General features: G+C 38.4%; 1 protein-coding gene across 2 annotated transcripts in view; it reads right to left on the minus strand.

The window, feature by feature from the left end:
- The window catches only part of FOXP4 (forkhead box P4), a 109686-nt gene that overhangs the window by 19658 nt on the left and 75098 nt on the right, over positions 1-14930 (minus strand). For both annotated transcript variants that reach the window (XM_089681173.1, XM_089681174.1), the window contains 5 exons: positions 11276-11468; positions 9681-9785; positions 5436-5523; positions 823-906; positions 526-727 (listed from right to left, as the gene is read on the minus strand). In XM_089681173.1, the coding sequence (XP_089537299.1) occupies positions 526-727; positions 823-906; positions 5436-5523; positions 9681-9785; positions 11276-11468 (672 nt within the window). The remainder of the gene's footprint in view (positions 1-525; positions 728-822; positions 907-5435; positions 5524-9680; positions 9786-11275; positions 11469-14930) is intronic.

The raw sequence follows: 14930 nt of genomic DNA on the forward strand, positions 1-14930 counted from the left end.
TTCAGGCATGTTTTATAAGCTTACAAATCCTGTGTGCATGAGGCCTTAAAGTGGAACTGCAACCAATTTTTATATAAGGGTTTTTGACACAGTAGGGATGATTTAAGAATCGTTGCAAGATTTTTTGTTATCTGAGTCCTTGAAGATTTGTGTAGCCCTGACTTTCTGTCTAGGCCACAGTTCACAGATACTGTATATGTTTGTATCTAAATCAAAGAGTGAGGAGATGCGCTAAAGCTTACAAATGCCACTGCAACAAAAAAAAAAAATCTCCCGAAAGCGGAAGCTTCTCCACTGACAACTGTCAAAGGCAATGTTTCCTTTCTCTTTTTGGAGATTTCTGTGAGAATATCTCTCTAATAGAAATACAGACAAAAATTAAACTTCATAGAAGATCTCAATCTTTCCTATTCTATCCAAAACAAAAGCTTATTTGGAGTTACTTTTTAAGTAAATGTAAGAAAACTGAAAATATTCAACTTTGACTAAAAAGACAACGAAGAATAAGGGCTTAGTAGTGTTCACCTGAAGAAATTGGCGTACAGAATTTGTCCACTATCCTTCTTCGCACAGGACCAATGCTAGGTAGGCTTGAAGAGCTAATCACAGATGTGCCAGCTCTCACTGGAGTGATGGGTGCTGTTGCTGATGTTGGGGGTTGTGGCAAGCCATCTGGGTAGGTGTCTGGGGACATTTTGTTGAGAGAAGCACTGGAAACCAGGTTAAGCTGAGGATAATGAAACGACAAAGGAAATATATGAACATCCAGTGTGGGCACATTTGAGAAGAAATGAAAAACAGACAAGGTCTTTGATGACTCACTGGTTGACTGAAGGGTTTTGGTTCGGACGGTCTCATATGTAGATGTGTCATCATTGCTTGCAGTCTTTCACTTTCTTTTGCCAGCTAGAACATAAACCTTTTGTTAGCCCAATTCAGTTAATAATGCATAGAGACAAATAAGAATTCCAAAAAAAATAATGAATGCTGCAACTTGGTTATATTTGATTTTTAACACAAAAGGTTGCTCACACTCTCTAGATGCTTACACACAACAAGTATCCACGGTCTCATAGCTGTAATTTTAACATGTTTTGACAGCAAATGGACTGTTTTTGAGAACATACATACAAATGAGAACATTTTGGACAACCTGATTTTGTTAATTTGGCTTTCACCAAATTTTTGTAGGTAATTCCCATTTAATTTTGGTTGGTAGCACTGCAAGCAGGAAATAAAAAGCAACCAACCAACCAACCTAAAATATCAGGCAACCTTTTAATGGCAATGACGTAAGGCACACGACACAACAGAACTGCTACCAGCTGACCAGGTCAGTATGCCTTATGCAGAAGCTTTTCCCCTTCTGCTTTGAGCTCAAGGTTGCTCCATTAAACAATAACTAATCAAAGCTATTCATTAAAAATGTGACCCCCCCCTATTACTCCACTGCCCACACTACACTATGTGTTACGTCTGCTGTCTTCTGCATGCTATGTGCCTATGTGAATGCTTCTCTTCCCTTGCTTACCTCCACTTCTCTGATCCCCTTTCCCCATAGCTCCATGCTTCTATTTCTCTCCCCCTCTGCTCCCAATCAGCAGCTGCAGGCACACAATAGGAGGATAGATGTGCAAGATAGAAAGCAGGACATGGGGAGGAAGGGCAGTTTCTCATGCTTGCCAACTTTGACATCAGTAGTGATCACTCCCATTTTCATTTATATTTGAAGTATAGTAAACATCAGTTTGTGAATGAACAGGAAGCCTCTCTACAGATCACTTCCTGTTCATTAACGGAGTTCAGCTGCAGCTGCAAAGGGGAAAGTGATTGAGGACTTTGCATTATTAATCCCTTTCTCAAAAGTGAAAGACCAAGTGTCTTTTCAGACCTTTCCTACTCCTGGAAAGTCCTCTTTCCCAAACAAGACTGTATGAAAAAAAAAAAAATTCTAAAAAGAATTAAAAATTAAAAATGTAAAAAGTAAAAAAACAAAAATGATATAAGCAGAAATAAAGCCCCATTCACATGCAGAACGTATTTCTGCACGTGAGAGTCACATGTGTTTGCCTGTAAAAATCAATTGCAGGCATACACCATGACTGTATTCATGTAACCGTGTCTTGGACCGTGTCTGGGATGCAAACTGGGACTCTCAGGTGCAGAGCTGCATTCCTTCCTGATGCTGTACAGGAACTATCACAGGACCTATGAAATCAGCAGCACCATCCTTTTTTTAATTCTACCATATCAGAAAATGTACAGTCAGGGTGGTCTTTTACAAACTCTAAAAGCTGCAATAGTACTCTGTTACATGTTACGCCCTAAATACAGGTATAACATGTTACAAAAGATAAACCTATCCTTTCACACAAAACATTGTCAAAAAAGTTACATTTGCTCCATTTTTTTTTTGTATTGTCTAAAAACACCTTTCAAAATTCACCAAAAAACATCCCAAAAAAATTGTTTAGAAAAAGAATTCAAACCCCTTAAAAACCACCCCGCTTTTTAGTATATTTTACTGCAATGAGTTAAGAAACACCAAACAACCGTAAAATACACTAAAAAAGGAAAAAAATACAAACAAAAACTCACTTTCATTGTTTAGATGCTATTTTTTCCCCTAAAGTCTAAAATGCCACAGATAACAACACATTACAACAACAAAATAAACAAAAGAAAAATCTGAACATAAATGGAATACACTTAGAAACTACTGAAGGTATCTTAAAGCCTTAGAAAAAACCTTAATCACCATAATTTCATGTTTTTTTCCCTTAATGCCAATACTTTTTACCTATAGGCAAAATTTATTGGAAAATGGTTAATTTCACTTATCCTTAGTCTTCAGATTGCAGAATCCACTGTATATGTGTTTGACAGCTCTGAAACTGTGTTTGGTTGGGTATCAAATGGAGGAGTACAGGGATGATTTGTCCTACAGAGAGTTCCTTAGCTGATGGTGGTATGGTGTCAGTAAGACTAATTTAGGTCTCGGGCTGCTGCCGCTCTAGAAGCTCTTGTTTGTGCTGAAGACTGCTCTGGACTGACTAGATCAGTCACTGGTCATAGGTGGGTGGTTTCGTGGGTGGGTAGGGTGATGTCCCTCCAGTTGCACCCAATGGTGGATATTGGCAGTAAACCCTCTTAGGGTTTGGGCTGCTGCCTTTCTGGTACAGCCTTGAGGTCATTTCCACATGTATACTTGGAATAGTAGAAAAGAAGGAACACCCGATGTCCGAAAAAATGCACTTTTGATGGTAGATTATGAGGCAGTTATTGAGAGAAACAAGTACAACATGCTAACGCGTTTCGGGAGCAAAGACTCCCTTTTTCAGGGCTGTTGCTGCACCCTAATAAATGGGAAAAATTCCCACGTCATTTATATATTTTCCATGTATCAGAGGAAAAAATTACAGCTGTCATTTCAGGGGCAGCAAAACCTCTCAAGAAGCGACTGAGAGGTTCGGGAGGATGATCAAGAACAGGTTTAGGCATACTAGAGAAACATAATAGACAAACAAGAAAAACACCTCCTGCACTCAAGAACAATACGCTGACACCATGGAACTGTTGAATGGCCTATGAGTGGGTCAAAGATGGCACTGGCTGTCCTGCCCTCCGACAGGTCAGGGGAAACCAGAGATGCAACTATAAAAACATAAAAAACAGAAGGCGCACCCGCCTGGCGCATTACCTCAATATTGACTTTATTGGAATGAAAAGTAGATGTGTACCCACAAAGGACATGAAATAAATGGCATGTCAATCAGACAATACATGGAAGCGACCTCATCCCCTGGACAAGTTCTTTTGGGAATAGATGATCCAAACGGTTGATGTTTCAAGGGGCGATCCCCTCTTCCTCAGAGCCAATCCAGAATGCCATTCAACTCAAGCATTTATAAAGGGTTTGATAGGGTCACATGGTGCCTGATGTCAGCCCCTCCCACCAGTAGGTGGGCCATAGACCAGTGTAAATAAATAAAGGTACAATAAAAACATGCACAATAAAACAAATGATAATAGAGATTTCATACAGGACACTTGTCAGATATTATTTCGGAGACACCTACGTAATATTCAGATGTTAATAATATACCAATAATGTGTAATATTTCACGACACACAAACACTATTTTGCTATGTGTAGAGTCCAAATATAATAGTAACAACACAAGAGAAGGAAGGGGTCATAAAAATGTTCACTATTGTGGGTTAAATAGAAAATAACATAATATATTATACTTTTTCATTCATCCTAACATACCCTTCTGTTCGTAATTTTCCTGGAGTACGGGGGGTATGCCGATCATGTTGGCCTAAATGTCCCTTAAGAGTGGAACGCTGTCAGCATTCGGTTACAAATGGCGAAACCATAATGGCAGTGGAGATATATAATATCCGATGAATGGAACTGCACCAAGTCTGCGGTCAAGCCACCATTCATACGCGTCACTTCCGGTAATTCATGATGACGAAACTGGAAGTGCGTAACCATAGGTGCATTCCAACTGTGCATTGCAAGGGGTTGCACAGTTCATGGCTCATCTAGTTGTATTATTTAAAGTGATTAGGTGATATTAATGTGATTTCAATCTGGGAAAGTTCACTGACTGACATACTGACAGCGATCCACTCTTAAGGGACATTTAGGCCAACATGATCGGCATCCCCCCCCCCGTACCCTAGGAGAATTACCAACAGAAGGGTATGTTAGGATGAATGAAAGAATATAATATACTGTTATTTTCGATTTAACCCACAATAGTGAACTTTTTCATGACCCCTCTCTTCTCTTGTGTTGTTACTATTATATTGGGATCCTACACAGGGCAAAAGAGTGTTTGTGTGTCATGGAATATTACACATTATTGGTAAATTATTAACATCTGAATATTACGTGGGTGTCTCCGAAATAATATCTGTAAAGTGTTCTGTATGAAATATCTATTATCATTTGTATTATTATGCATTTTTTAATGTACCTTTATTTATTTACACTGGTCTATGGCCCACCAACTGGTGGGAGGGGCTGACATCAGGCACCATGTGACCTTATCAAGCCCTTTATAAATGTTTGAGTTGAGTGCCATTCTGGATTGGCTCTGAGGAAGAGGGGATCGCCCCTTGAAACGTCAGCCGTTTGGATCATCTATTCCCAAAAGGACTTGTCCAGGAAATTAGGTCACTTCCATGTATTATCTGATTGACATGCCATTTATTTCATGTCCTTTGTGAGTACACATCTACTTTTTAATCCAATAAAGTCAATATTGAGGTAATGCACTAGGCAGGTTTAGAGGCATGCCTGGTGTAGAAGTAAGTCACAACTGAGGTTAGATGCATGAAGAACTGACTAGCCTATAGAACTATTTTCACAAATGCATGACACCATAGTTAGCATATGTCACAAGGTATTATTCATTCACCTGTATTTCCAGTTGTTGCACCACCTGCATCTGTACTCGACACTGTGCTGTGCTACGGTCATCCAATGCATGTTCTGTATTCAGATGCCTGCACAGTTCACAAAAATAAATGAGTAAATACTGTAAATCAGTGGTTCCACTTATAACAAAAACATCATTATACCTAACATTGCCAGAACTTGGCCAGTCACATGAATGCCTATTCTGGATTTTCCTTATACTTCTAAAAAAAAACAACAGCTCAATGAATTTGTGGGTATCCTGGTAGGGGGCACTAATCAAAAGTTGCAGACAAATAGTGCAAAACCCTTTGAAGAAAATGTGGGGCATGTAGTAAACTACAGGCAAACAGGCTGCTCACTTTGCAAAGGAATTTTCTTTAGGTTAGTGAATGAGGTGAAGATTTGCTAACTTCCATCTTCTAATCATGTGGATACAAAAATAATGTTTTCTATAACTTTCCTTGCATGTGACTGGATATGCTTTATGAATTTTTGAGACATCCCTTAGAAAAAAAAAATCCTTTGCAAAGTTAGTATTCCCTTGCAAAGTGAATTGCCTTTTGCCTTTGGTATATCAACCCCAGTGTCTCTAAAAAAAAAAAAACATGCAGAAAAAAACAGAAACATTGGAATTGCTTTCTTGCAGTATATTTCCTTACCACATTTTTTTCATTATTGTTTATTCAATGTGCCTTTATGACTATATAGTTACCTAGCACAGCCCTCTGCTCTTCTGGGAGTATCTAATTACTCTTTGTGTTGGCTCACCACCTCCACTCTACCCTTCATCTCCATACATAACCTGTTAGCCATTTGAATGACAGCTCTGAGTCTGCTGGAGCTGTAGGCATTGCATCCAAGATGGCAACATATAGCACAGGCCTTAGGGCTTTTGGATGTCCACAAAAAAAGGCTTTATGGGACAAAAACCAATATGATTATGTTTAATGCAACTAAAATATTCTGGGAAGATTTTTGTTGATAAGTAGGTATAGTGACAGGGTCTCATTAATATTTAAGATTGGTGGTGTATAGTGTACACAAGAAGGAAACTAGGTTGCCATCCAGGCAAACTTAGCAAAACATCCAATAAAATGTAGAACAAACAAATCAAAAAATTAGAATTGGTGGCGTCACATCAAAAAATGTACCATTATCTATATAAAGATGTAATGGTCCAGCCACTGTCCTAGCACTGTTTGCTGTATGATTGTTCATCAGGCACTTTATTTGGTACAATTGGGTTTGAGGATTAATTTTTATTTGTTCACAAGGACTAAAAATCCTGAATCTACATTTATGAATGTATTAAGCAGAGTATACCTGGGAAGATTTTTCCATTCAAGCAGTGGGTTGTAAAAAACCCACAAAAACAGACAGATCTCCATATCCACACTAGCAATGTGGATACATGGATCTCCCCCACCACACTATTGTATTCTCACAGTGAGGACTCTCCCCTGCCAGAATGCACTGATCAGCTGCTGCAGCCCCTTGCTGCAAATGCTGATCAAAGCTGGTTTTCCAGCAGGACCATTAGACAGAAGCCGGTATAATGACCGGTTTCTTTTGAATAGACAAGGGTGCACATGTACTGAAATTTGGCACGTGTATATCCAGCTTTATTCTTCAAATATCCTTTAAGACAAGCAAAGGGAGCAAATGGGTAAACATCAGCAAAATCTAAGCAGAGGCAAGCCTGGAATTAAAACACCACTTTTGTGGGCTACTCATTTTAAATGTGCATTTAATTCCCAAAACAGAGGATATCAACTGCCATTATCCCACCATGTAGAGGTCTGATAGTAACTCTACAAATAAACACACTTTTTTATTTTGGGTTTCAGCTACTGCAACAATGGAAAGATATTGGCAAAAGGTAAATATGCAAGTACTTTGCTCTATTCTAGTGTTATAGGCAAAGAGTGAAGGTGATGGAATATCAAATACATTTTTAAAGCAGACACTGGAGCCCAAAAATAAGATGCAAAAGGCAATATGTGAAGTTGAATACAGTATTAGCAACGTATATACAACTACTGAGGATTAAAAGTATTCAATCTAATGCATTCATTGTGGTTCTTGGCACTATATTAGTGTATGAGACCTCAGTTTCACATGTGCTCAGACACATACCTAAAATCTACCTCTGAAGCAAGCATATTGTGCTGAAACACATTACCAGTTGCAGAACATACCAGTATTTTGAAATCATATTAGCCATTCTTGCTTGAATTATCAAGTTAAGGACATAGTCCTGAGTCCAGTCAAGACACCAGAGCTTTCTGAGAATATGTTTGCTGTAGTTACTGTTCTGTACCCTCCTCCTCACAGTGGTGAATTTTTGATACTGGCATTGAACATTAAAGAATAAGTCTTGGTAGTTGCCATGTCTAATCCAGAAAGGATCTTTTTTACACATAAAATCAATGTAAAGTACTCTTTGATGATGCATGATGCTGATTGTGCATTTACAAGGAATATTTTGGAGTTTAGCCAGTTTGGTAAAGGGGATGCATTTGCCACTTTGTTTTATGAGAACGATGAAAATTTCCCAGCCTATACTCTGCTTCTGTAACTCATCAGTTTTCAGGCACCTAGAGAGAGTGGACTATGATTTGCTTTATTTTAATTTAATAAGGTTCACACCCGGTAAATGCCTACAACACAGATACTGTGTTCAAGCTAACATGTCGTGTTTTGACTTCAAAAACTGAGGTGGAGAGCAAATGCAATTTTAGGCAGACTGGATCTTTCTCTGCCTCTTGACCATGTTAACCCTTAATCTCCGTGTGTGAGGCCCAGGTCTGCTGTGAAGTATGATGGGCACAGAATGATAAATGCATGGATATATATGATGCCTGGAAGGGTACAACACATTGGGAGATAAGCTTCTGTACATGTGTATCCAAATGACATCCACGTTTTAAATAAAAGGATGTAGCATCAGTTTTCATTTTACCTGCTGTACCATTCAAACATATCCTAGTTATTGCAAATTCCATTTAAGGACAAAAGTTGACTATAAAGAAAATTAATACATATTTTATAAAAACACTACACAAGACAAGAATAACACAATTATTTTGCCCCCAAAATGCCATGTGTCATGTTCAACCTACAGATTTACAATTTATAGCTCTGAATGTGAGGCTAATGCAAACCTATGCACACAAAATAATCTGAAGCAATGGATTGGCCCTTCCAGCCCAATTAAGTATTCCCTTTATCTGCATGGAGAAACACTCTCTAAAGTAGCTGATAAGCTTGTTACTATGATGTATGGAACACAAGAATGAGTACATTGAGTCAACAGCTGTAGTTTTAAAGCATATCTAAACCCAAAAACTACCTGTCCCTTGGTGCCTACACTTATTTCTCCATTGTTTCTATGGGGGCAATCATGGCTATCACATACTGTATGTAGGCTTGATATGAAACATATCTGTCTTTGTTCATCTCTGTTACACAATGATATTTTTTTCTTTTCAGCTCAAAGAAAGTGACAAGAGCAACACACATGTGGTAAGATCAACATCTATTTTCTTCACTTGCTGAAAATGTTCTTAAGCTGAAAAAAGAAATCTAATACAGCCACCACATCTATGGATGAGTAAACTGCAATAAATACAATTTATGTTTCTGGCCATAAAAACACTTTTAAGAGAAATTCACCTTGACAGGGAATTGTGAATTGCTTTTTGTGCAATATTTGCTGCGTACCTATTAATAATATATAAGAAACATAAATACAATTTTAAATCTATTTTTCAAAGTACAGTGTGGAAAATGGCAGTAAAAAAGATCCTTGTAGTTCTCTTTAATTAATCAATGGCAGTTAGGATGAAATATTCATTGTTCATAGATGCTCCTTAGATGTTCCCCTCAAGACAACTAATAGACGTGTCTACCATACCCTGGAGAAAACACACTGGTAGAATATCGTCCCATGGACATGCAACACAGTGAAATTCTGAGGGTCCAAGGCATGGCAAAAGGAAGTCTTCACTTCTCACATGACCACTAAATGTGAAGATGTGAAGTGTATTTTGTTGATCTATTTTTAAAGAAAGCACTGGCTCTTGGGGGTAGGCTTGCTGACAACAGTCATGTTTTGCAGCAATCCCAGAGAGGACCAAAAAAACCACACAAATTCTCCACTTAACCATTTTTAATAATACATATAATATAATTCTTATCTTCTATAAACACGGGACAACACAAATACATGGCTGGTACTAACTTTATAAACTGTCCCATATCCTCACACAGAGCTTCACAGCCAGGCCATCGACATTCACCATGTCCATAAAGAGGGTGCGAGTTGGGAGGCATCTCAAAATGTGAACTTTAAAAAAAAACAAGCATAAGTAAACTTTATGTGAAATAAATAGATAATAAATAAATAAATAAATACATAAAACAAAACTCATACATGGCCTCAATCCTAAGATTACAGATAATGAAGAAGTTCAAACCTAAATTAAGGAAATCTGCTTGAAAAAACAATTCTATAAAATCATTTTAGATATACAGGTATAAAATATTGATTTCTACATATAGATTGTAAGCTATATTCTATCTCAGCAATTAGGCTCAGTTCACACTACTGTGACCTGAAAGTCGTAGGACTTACAGTGCAACTTTACCTGGCAACTTCCTGGCAATTTACTGGCCACTTGAGTATGACTTGATACACAACTTTGCCATGTGATTTTGCTTTTTTTTTTATATTACCAATTCGAAAATATATATATATATATTTTTTTTTTAAATTTTGTTTTATGTTGTGAATTTCTAACGAAATCCTAATTTTCAGAACAAATGGAATTCGAATCGGTTGAAAATTGATCGACCGACCTGAATTCTGTGTAGAGAATAGCTGGTTGTTAAGGAGAGGGCTGGGAAGCTGGCTGCCGTGTCCTTAACAACCAATGACTCATCAGCTCTCAGTGGTTTCCCAGGGCATGCTGGGTCGGTGATGTCACAAGGGGGCAGCTATTTAAGAACTGTCAGATGGCGGGGATCTCAGACAGCGGGAGCCAGCATCGGGAGCAGGCGCTTGTTTTTTATTTTCCGGGTCGGCAGTGTGAATCAAACCTAAAGCAAGGACCTTAGTCACTGGAATAAAATGTACAGCATGCAGTTATGGATTATCCACAAATCTTTCAATGTAACAACAAAAATACATAACAGAAAGGATTTAAAACAAACACTGCAATAATAGCAATAATGAGGATATGCTCACTTCAAATACACCACATCTTCCCTTTCCTCTGGTGTGCCACCAAATCACTTTTGCCAAACCACAAGGCACCATGCTATGATAGCAGCCATGCAAGTCCACCACAAATTTTGTCAGAGAGAAAAAAGTCAAATTGCTGCTAACTCAAAAGAAAATGTCAAGTAAGAAAAAAGTATGCCTCACTGACAAAAGCCTTGCCTAGAAGAAGGGAAAATGCAAGAATTTGTTTTTCTTCTTTACAAAATATTTACAATATTCAGAAATTAAACTATAGTTAAGCTGCAATAATTTACTACCATGTATAAGTAGAGGATTATTTATTCAACATTTTCAAGATTTGGAGCTTTACAAATAAGTATTTCCATCATTTGGAGAGCTGAATCTTTCAAATGAATCTTTCAAAACACAATTCATGCTTTTTATTTAAATGCTATTTGCCGAAAACCAAAAATAGTCCAGGATTTCTAGATTGCTGGTTTCCAGAGTAAATATAAGAGACCTTATATTTACAATTGCTAACAGCAGACCCGGGAAAAACCAGCAATAAGAAGAAAAGTTAGCATTTTTTCAACAATTTAAAAGTTAATATTCACCTGTCCCGCCGTGCGGTTTGCAGAGCACTTTGCCCATTTGGTAAAGACATGTGAACTGTTGGAGGTGACACCTTGGCAGATGAATATGAGGTAGAAATTGTAGAGCTCAGTTCAATGCTGTCCTGTTTGCTAGAATCCTCTTGATTATTACTCATCTCTTTAAGGAGCTGTTGAAAATCTGATGGGGAAACAGCTGGAAAAAAAGTTTAAAATCACTTAGTGTGGTTCCTAAAGAAATAGAGCATGTTCATCATGTTAAACATATGCTCACTTTTCAAGGTGTATGTTGACTCAGGTAAAGCTGCTTTCATTTCAACCATCCTATCATGTGCAAGCAAAACCCTGTTTTTATTTCCCTGGCATATGATTGGGTATTCAAAGTGAACACAGCTTTACCTTACTTTTCTAGGCTCAGTGAACATTCACTTTGCTAAGTTGGCAGCTTAGTAAATCAACACCTCTGTGCACATTACAAGTTTTGAAGGTATGCCTTGTATGTGCTACAATTAGTACTTAAGTGTATTGTTTTTCTATATTTTAAACTCAACTTATATTTTTCATTGGCAAGGCCTGTTGAAAAAGACCACAAACCATAAGTCACAGCTGATCTCTGCATCATACTCTAGCACACTAAGCAAGGAATGACAGTTTACATACTTACATCTCCTCTATGAACTGGCACTCCACCTAACTGCTGTGTTTCAGCACAATGAAAGAGTGGGACTTTGCAGGGAGGGTGGTTTTATGTCAAAACGTCTTATTCAACTTAACCACTTCACTTGCCCTCCTGAGGATTTACCCCCCTTCCTGATCAGGCCTTTTTTTTGTATTCGGCGCTGCAATATTTCAGCTGGTAATTGCGTGGTTATACAATGCTGTACCCAAACAAAATTTACGTCCTTTTTTTCACACAACTATAGCTTTCTTTCGGTGGTGTTTGATCACCTGTGTGCTTTTTATTTTTTTGCGGTATAAGCAAAAAAGACCGAAAATTTGGGGGAAAAAAATAGATTTTTTACTTTCGACTATAAAAAATATATAGTAAGCTCAAAGGTAGTCATACATTTAGGCCACAATGTATTATGCTACATCTTTTTGGTAAAAAAAAATCCCAATAAGTGTATATTGATTGCTTTGTGTGAAAGTTATAGCATCTACAAACTATGGTATTGATAATGGAATTTACACAGCTTTTACTTTATGATTGCCTATCACATTTCTTGAGGTGCTAAAATACCAGGACAGTACAAACACCCCCAAATGACCCCTTTTCGGAAAGTAGACACCCTAAGCTACCTGCTGAGAGGCATATTGAGTCCATGGAAGATTTATTTTTTTTTCCACAAGTTTTTGGAAAATGACAAAAACATTTTTTTTTAACATTAAGTTGTCACTTAAATGATATATTTCTCACACAAGCCATAGGTATATGTGGAATTACACCCCAAAATACATTCTGCTACTTCTACTGAGTATGGGGATACCACATGTGTGAGACTTTTTGGGAGCCTAGCCACATACAGAAACCTGAGATCCAATGACCACTTTCAAAGCCTGAAGGTGCGTAACTAACTCATTTCACTTCCTCACTACCTATCAGTTTCAGAGGCCCTGGAATGCCAGGATAGCACCAAACCCCCCCAAATGACCCCTTTTTGGAAAGTAGACACCCCAAGGAATTTAGAGGCATGCTGTTGCTCTCAGAATAAACAAGTTGTTACGCAGCTGAATGACATCCTCATTTCTCAAGCAGCTTTTTCCCCCTTCTAAGATGGGTATTTACAAGCTGTTGGGGGAAGCCCCAGCGATTAGGTCGCATGGTGCCACATGCGCCAATTCCAAGATTGAACAAATGTCTAAATAGTGGCACGCTTGAAAAAAAATTGTCCACATATAAGTGGACCCATATGGAAAAAGGATGACACCAAATCCCAAACTATCTTGCCACTGCTACCCATGTAGTCTGGGAATCCGGAAATCCGAAACGTGATCTTTTTCCTTGTAAATCCAAAACTTATATGTATAGCCTGTTGCCCTCCCAAAGGTCTTACAAATCTTCACCCCATATCTGGCTTAAAAATCTCATCTAACAACACTGCACCCACCTAATTATGGATATTCTGAGAGCAAGACCCTGTTGCTGTCAGAATAAACAAGTCAGTGCTGCAGCTGAATGACATTCCTGAAAAGAAAACAGCAATGGTTAGCAATAAAAGAGTAACTCAATAAAACAATATTTTTATTGAAATACCTCTGCCAGAAAAAGTGTGTGGTATGCCAGAATATACCACCCTGCATCCACCCACTTCTAATGGTAGGCACACATGAAATGTGCCAAAAAAATATTATAAAATATATATGCCGAAACATAGAGGCTATCCACCCACTGGCCACCTCAGGACCCCATGCTTCGGCATATATGCTCTTTTTTAACTGCGGATGAAAAATCTCATCCAACAACACTGCCCACACTGACTTATGTATATTCTGAGAGCAAGTTCCTGTTGCTGTCAGAATAAACAGGTTGGTACTGCAGCTGAATGGCATTCCTGCAAAGAAAACAGCAATGGTTAACAATAAAACAGTAACAATAAAACAGTAAAATTGTAACAGTAGAACAGTAACAACAACGTCAACAACAAAACAAACTAAAACTATTTTTGGTTTTAACATTTTTTTATTTTTTGGGGGGATTTGTACTTTTAATTTTTTTTATTACTTTTTTTTTTTTTTAACTTTTAACCAGATTGTAGGGTCTCTCCAAATGCAATAGCCAGTTTCCTGACTACCTAATGTCTTTCGAGACCCTGTGTAAATATGTGCCCTGAACTGTGCCATGCTGTACCCTATACTAATACTCCACTAATGTGTGGCAGCGACGAAAGCAGTCCTTGAGGCATTGACCTGGTTGGCCAGGACAGGAGGGACAAAAAAACTAGGTGTCACGCCTCATACCATGTCTGCTATAGACACAACATCTTTTTTGGGGTGACCTTTGGGTTGGGGTACCAGGAATGGCATCGGGAAAATGCCTCTCATGCAGCCGGCTAACTGCATCTGGGTTGGGGGTTTGAGCCACAGCACCTTCTGGATACAAAAGGGCTGTGATGATCTCTTCCTCTTTTAGGAAGGATCCACTTCGTTCAGTTGCTTTGTAAAGCAAAAAAGCATTATATAGAGCCAATTGAAATAAATAAATAGACACTTTTTTGTACCAGGGTCTGGCTATTCGAAAAACTAAGTATGGCTTCATCGTCTGGTTGTTGGAAGTTCACCCCTCCCATGTTAAGGTTATAGTCATGGACACAGAGGGGCTTCTCAACAACACCAGCTGCCGTGCAATTTGGATGGTCGTGTCTGCGTGAATGGAAGACAGGACGCAAACATCCCGTTTGTCCTTCCACTTCACTGCGAGCAATTCCTCATTTCTCAAGCAGGCTTTTTCCCCCTTTCTAAGATGGGTATTTACAAGCCATTGGGGGAAGCCACGACAATTAGGTCGCATGTTGCCACATGCGTCAATTCCAAGCTTGTACAAATGTCTAAATAGCGGCACGCTTGAATACAAATTGTCCATGTATAAGTGGTACCCATATGGAAAAAGGATAACACTAAGTCCCAAACTATCTTGCCACTGTTCCCCATGTAGTCTGGG

Source organism: Staurois parvus, unplaced genomic scaffold (assembly GCF_062004578.1).
Source record: "Staurois parvus isolate SC_StPar_1 unplaced genomic scaffold, SC_StPar_1.0 ptg000261l, whole genome shotgun sequence".
Lineage (NCBI taxonomy): Eukaryota > Metazoa > Chordata > Amphibia > Anura > Ranidae > Staurois > Staurois parvus.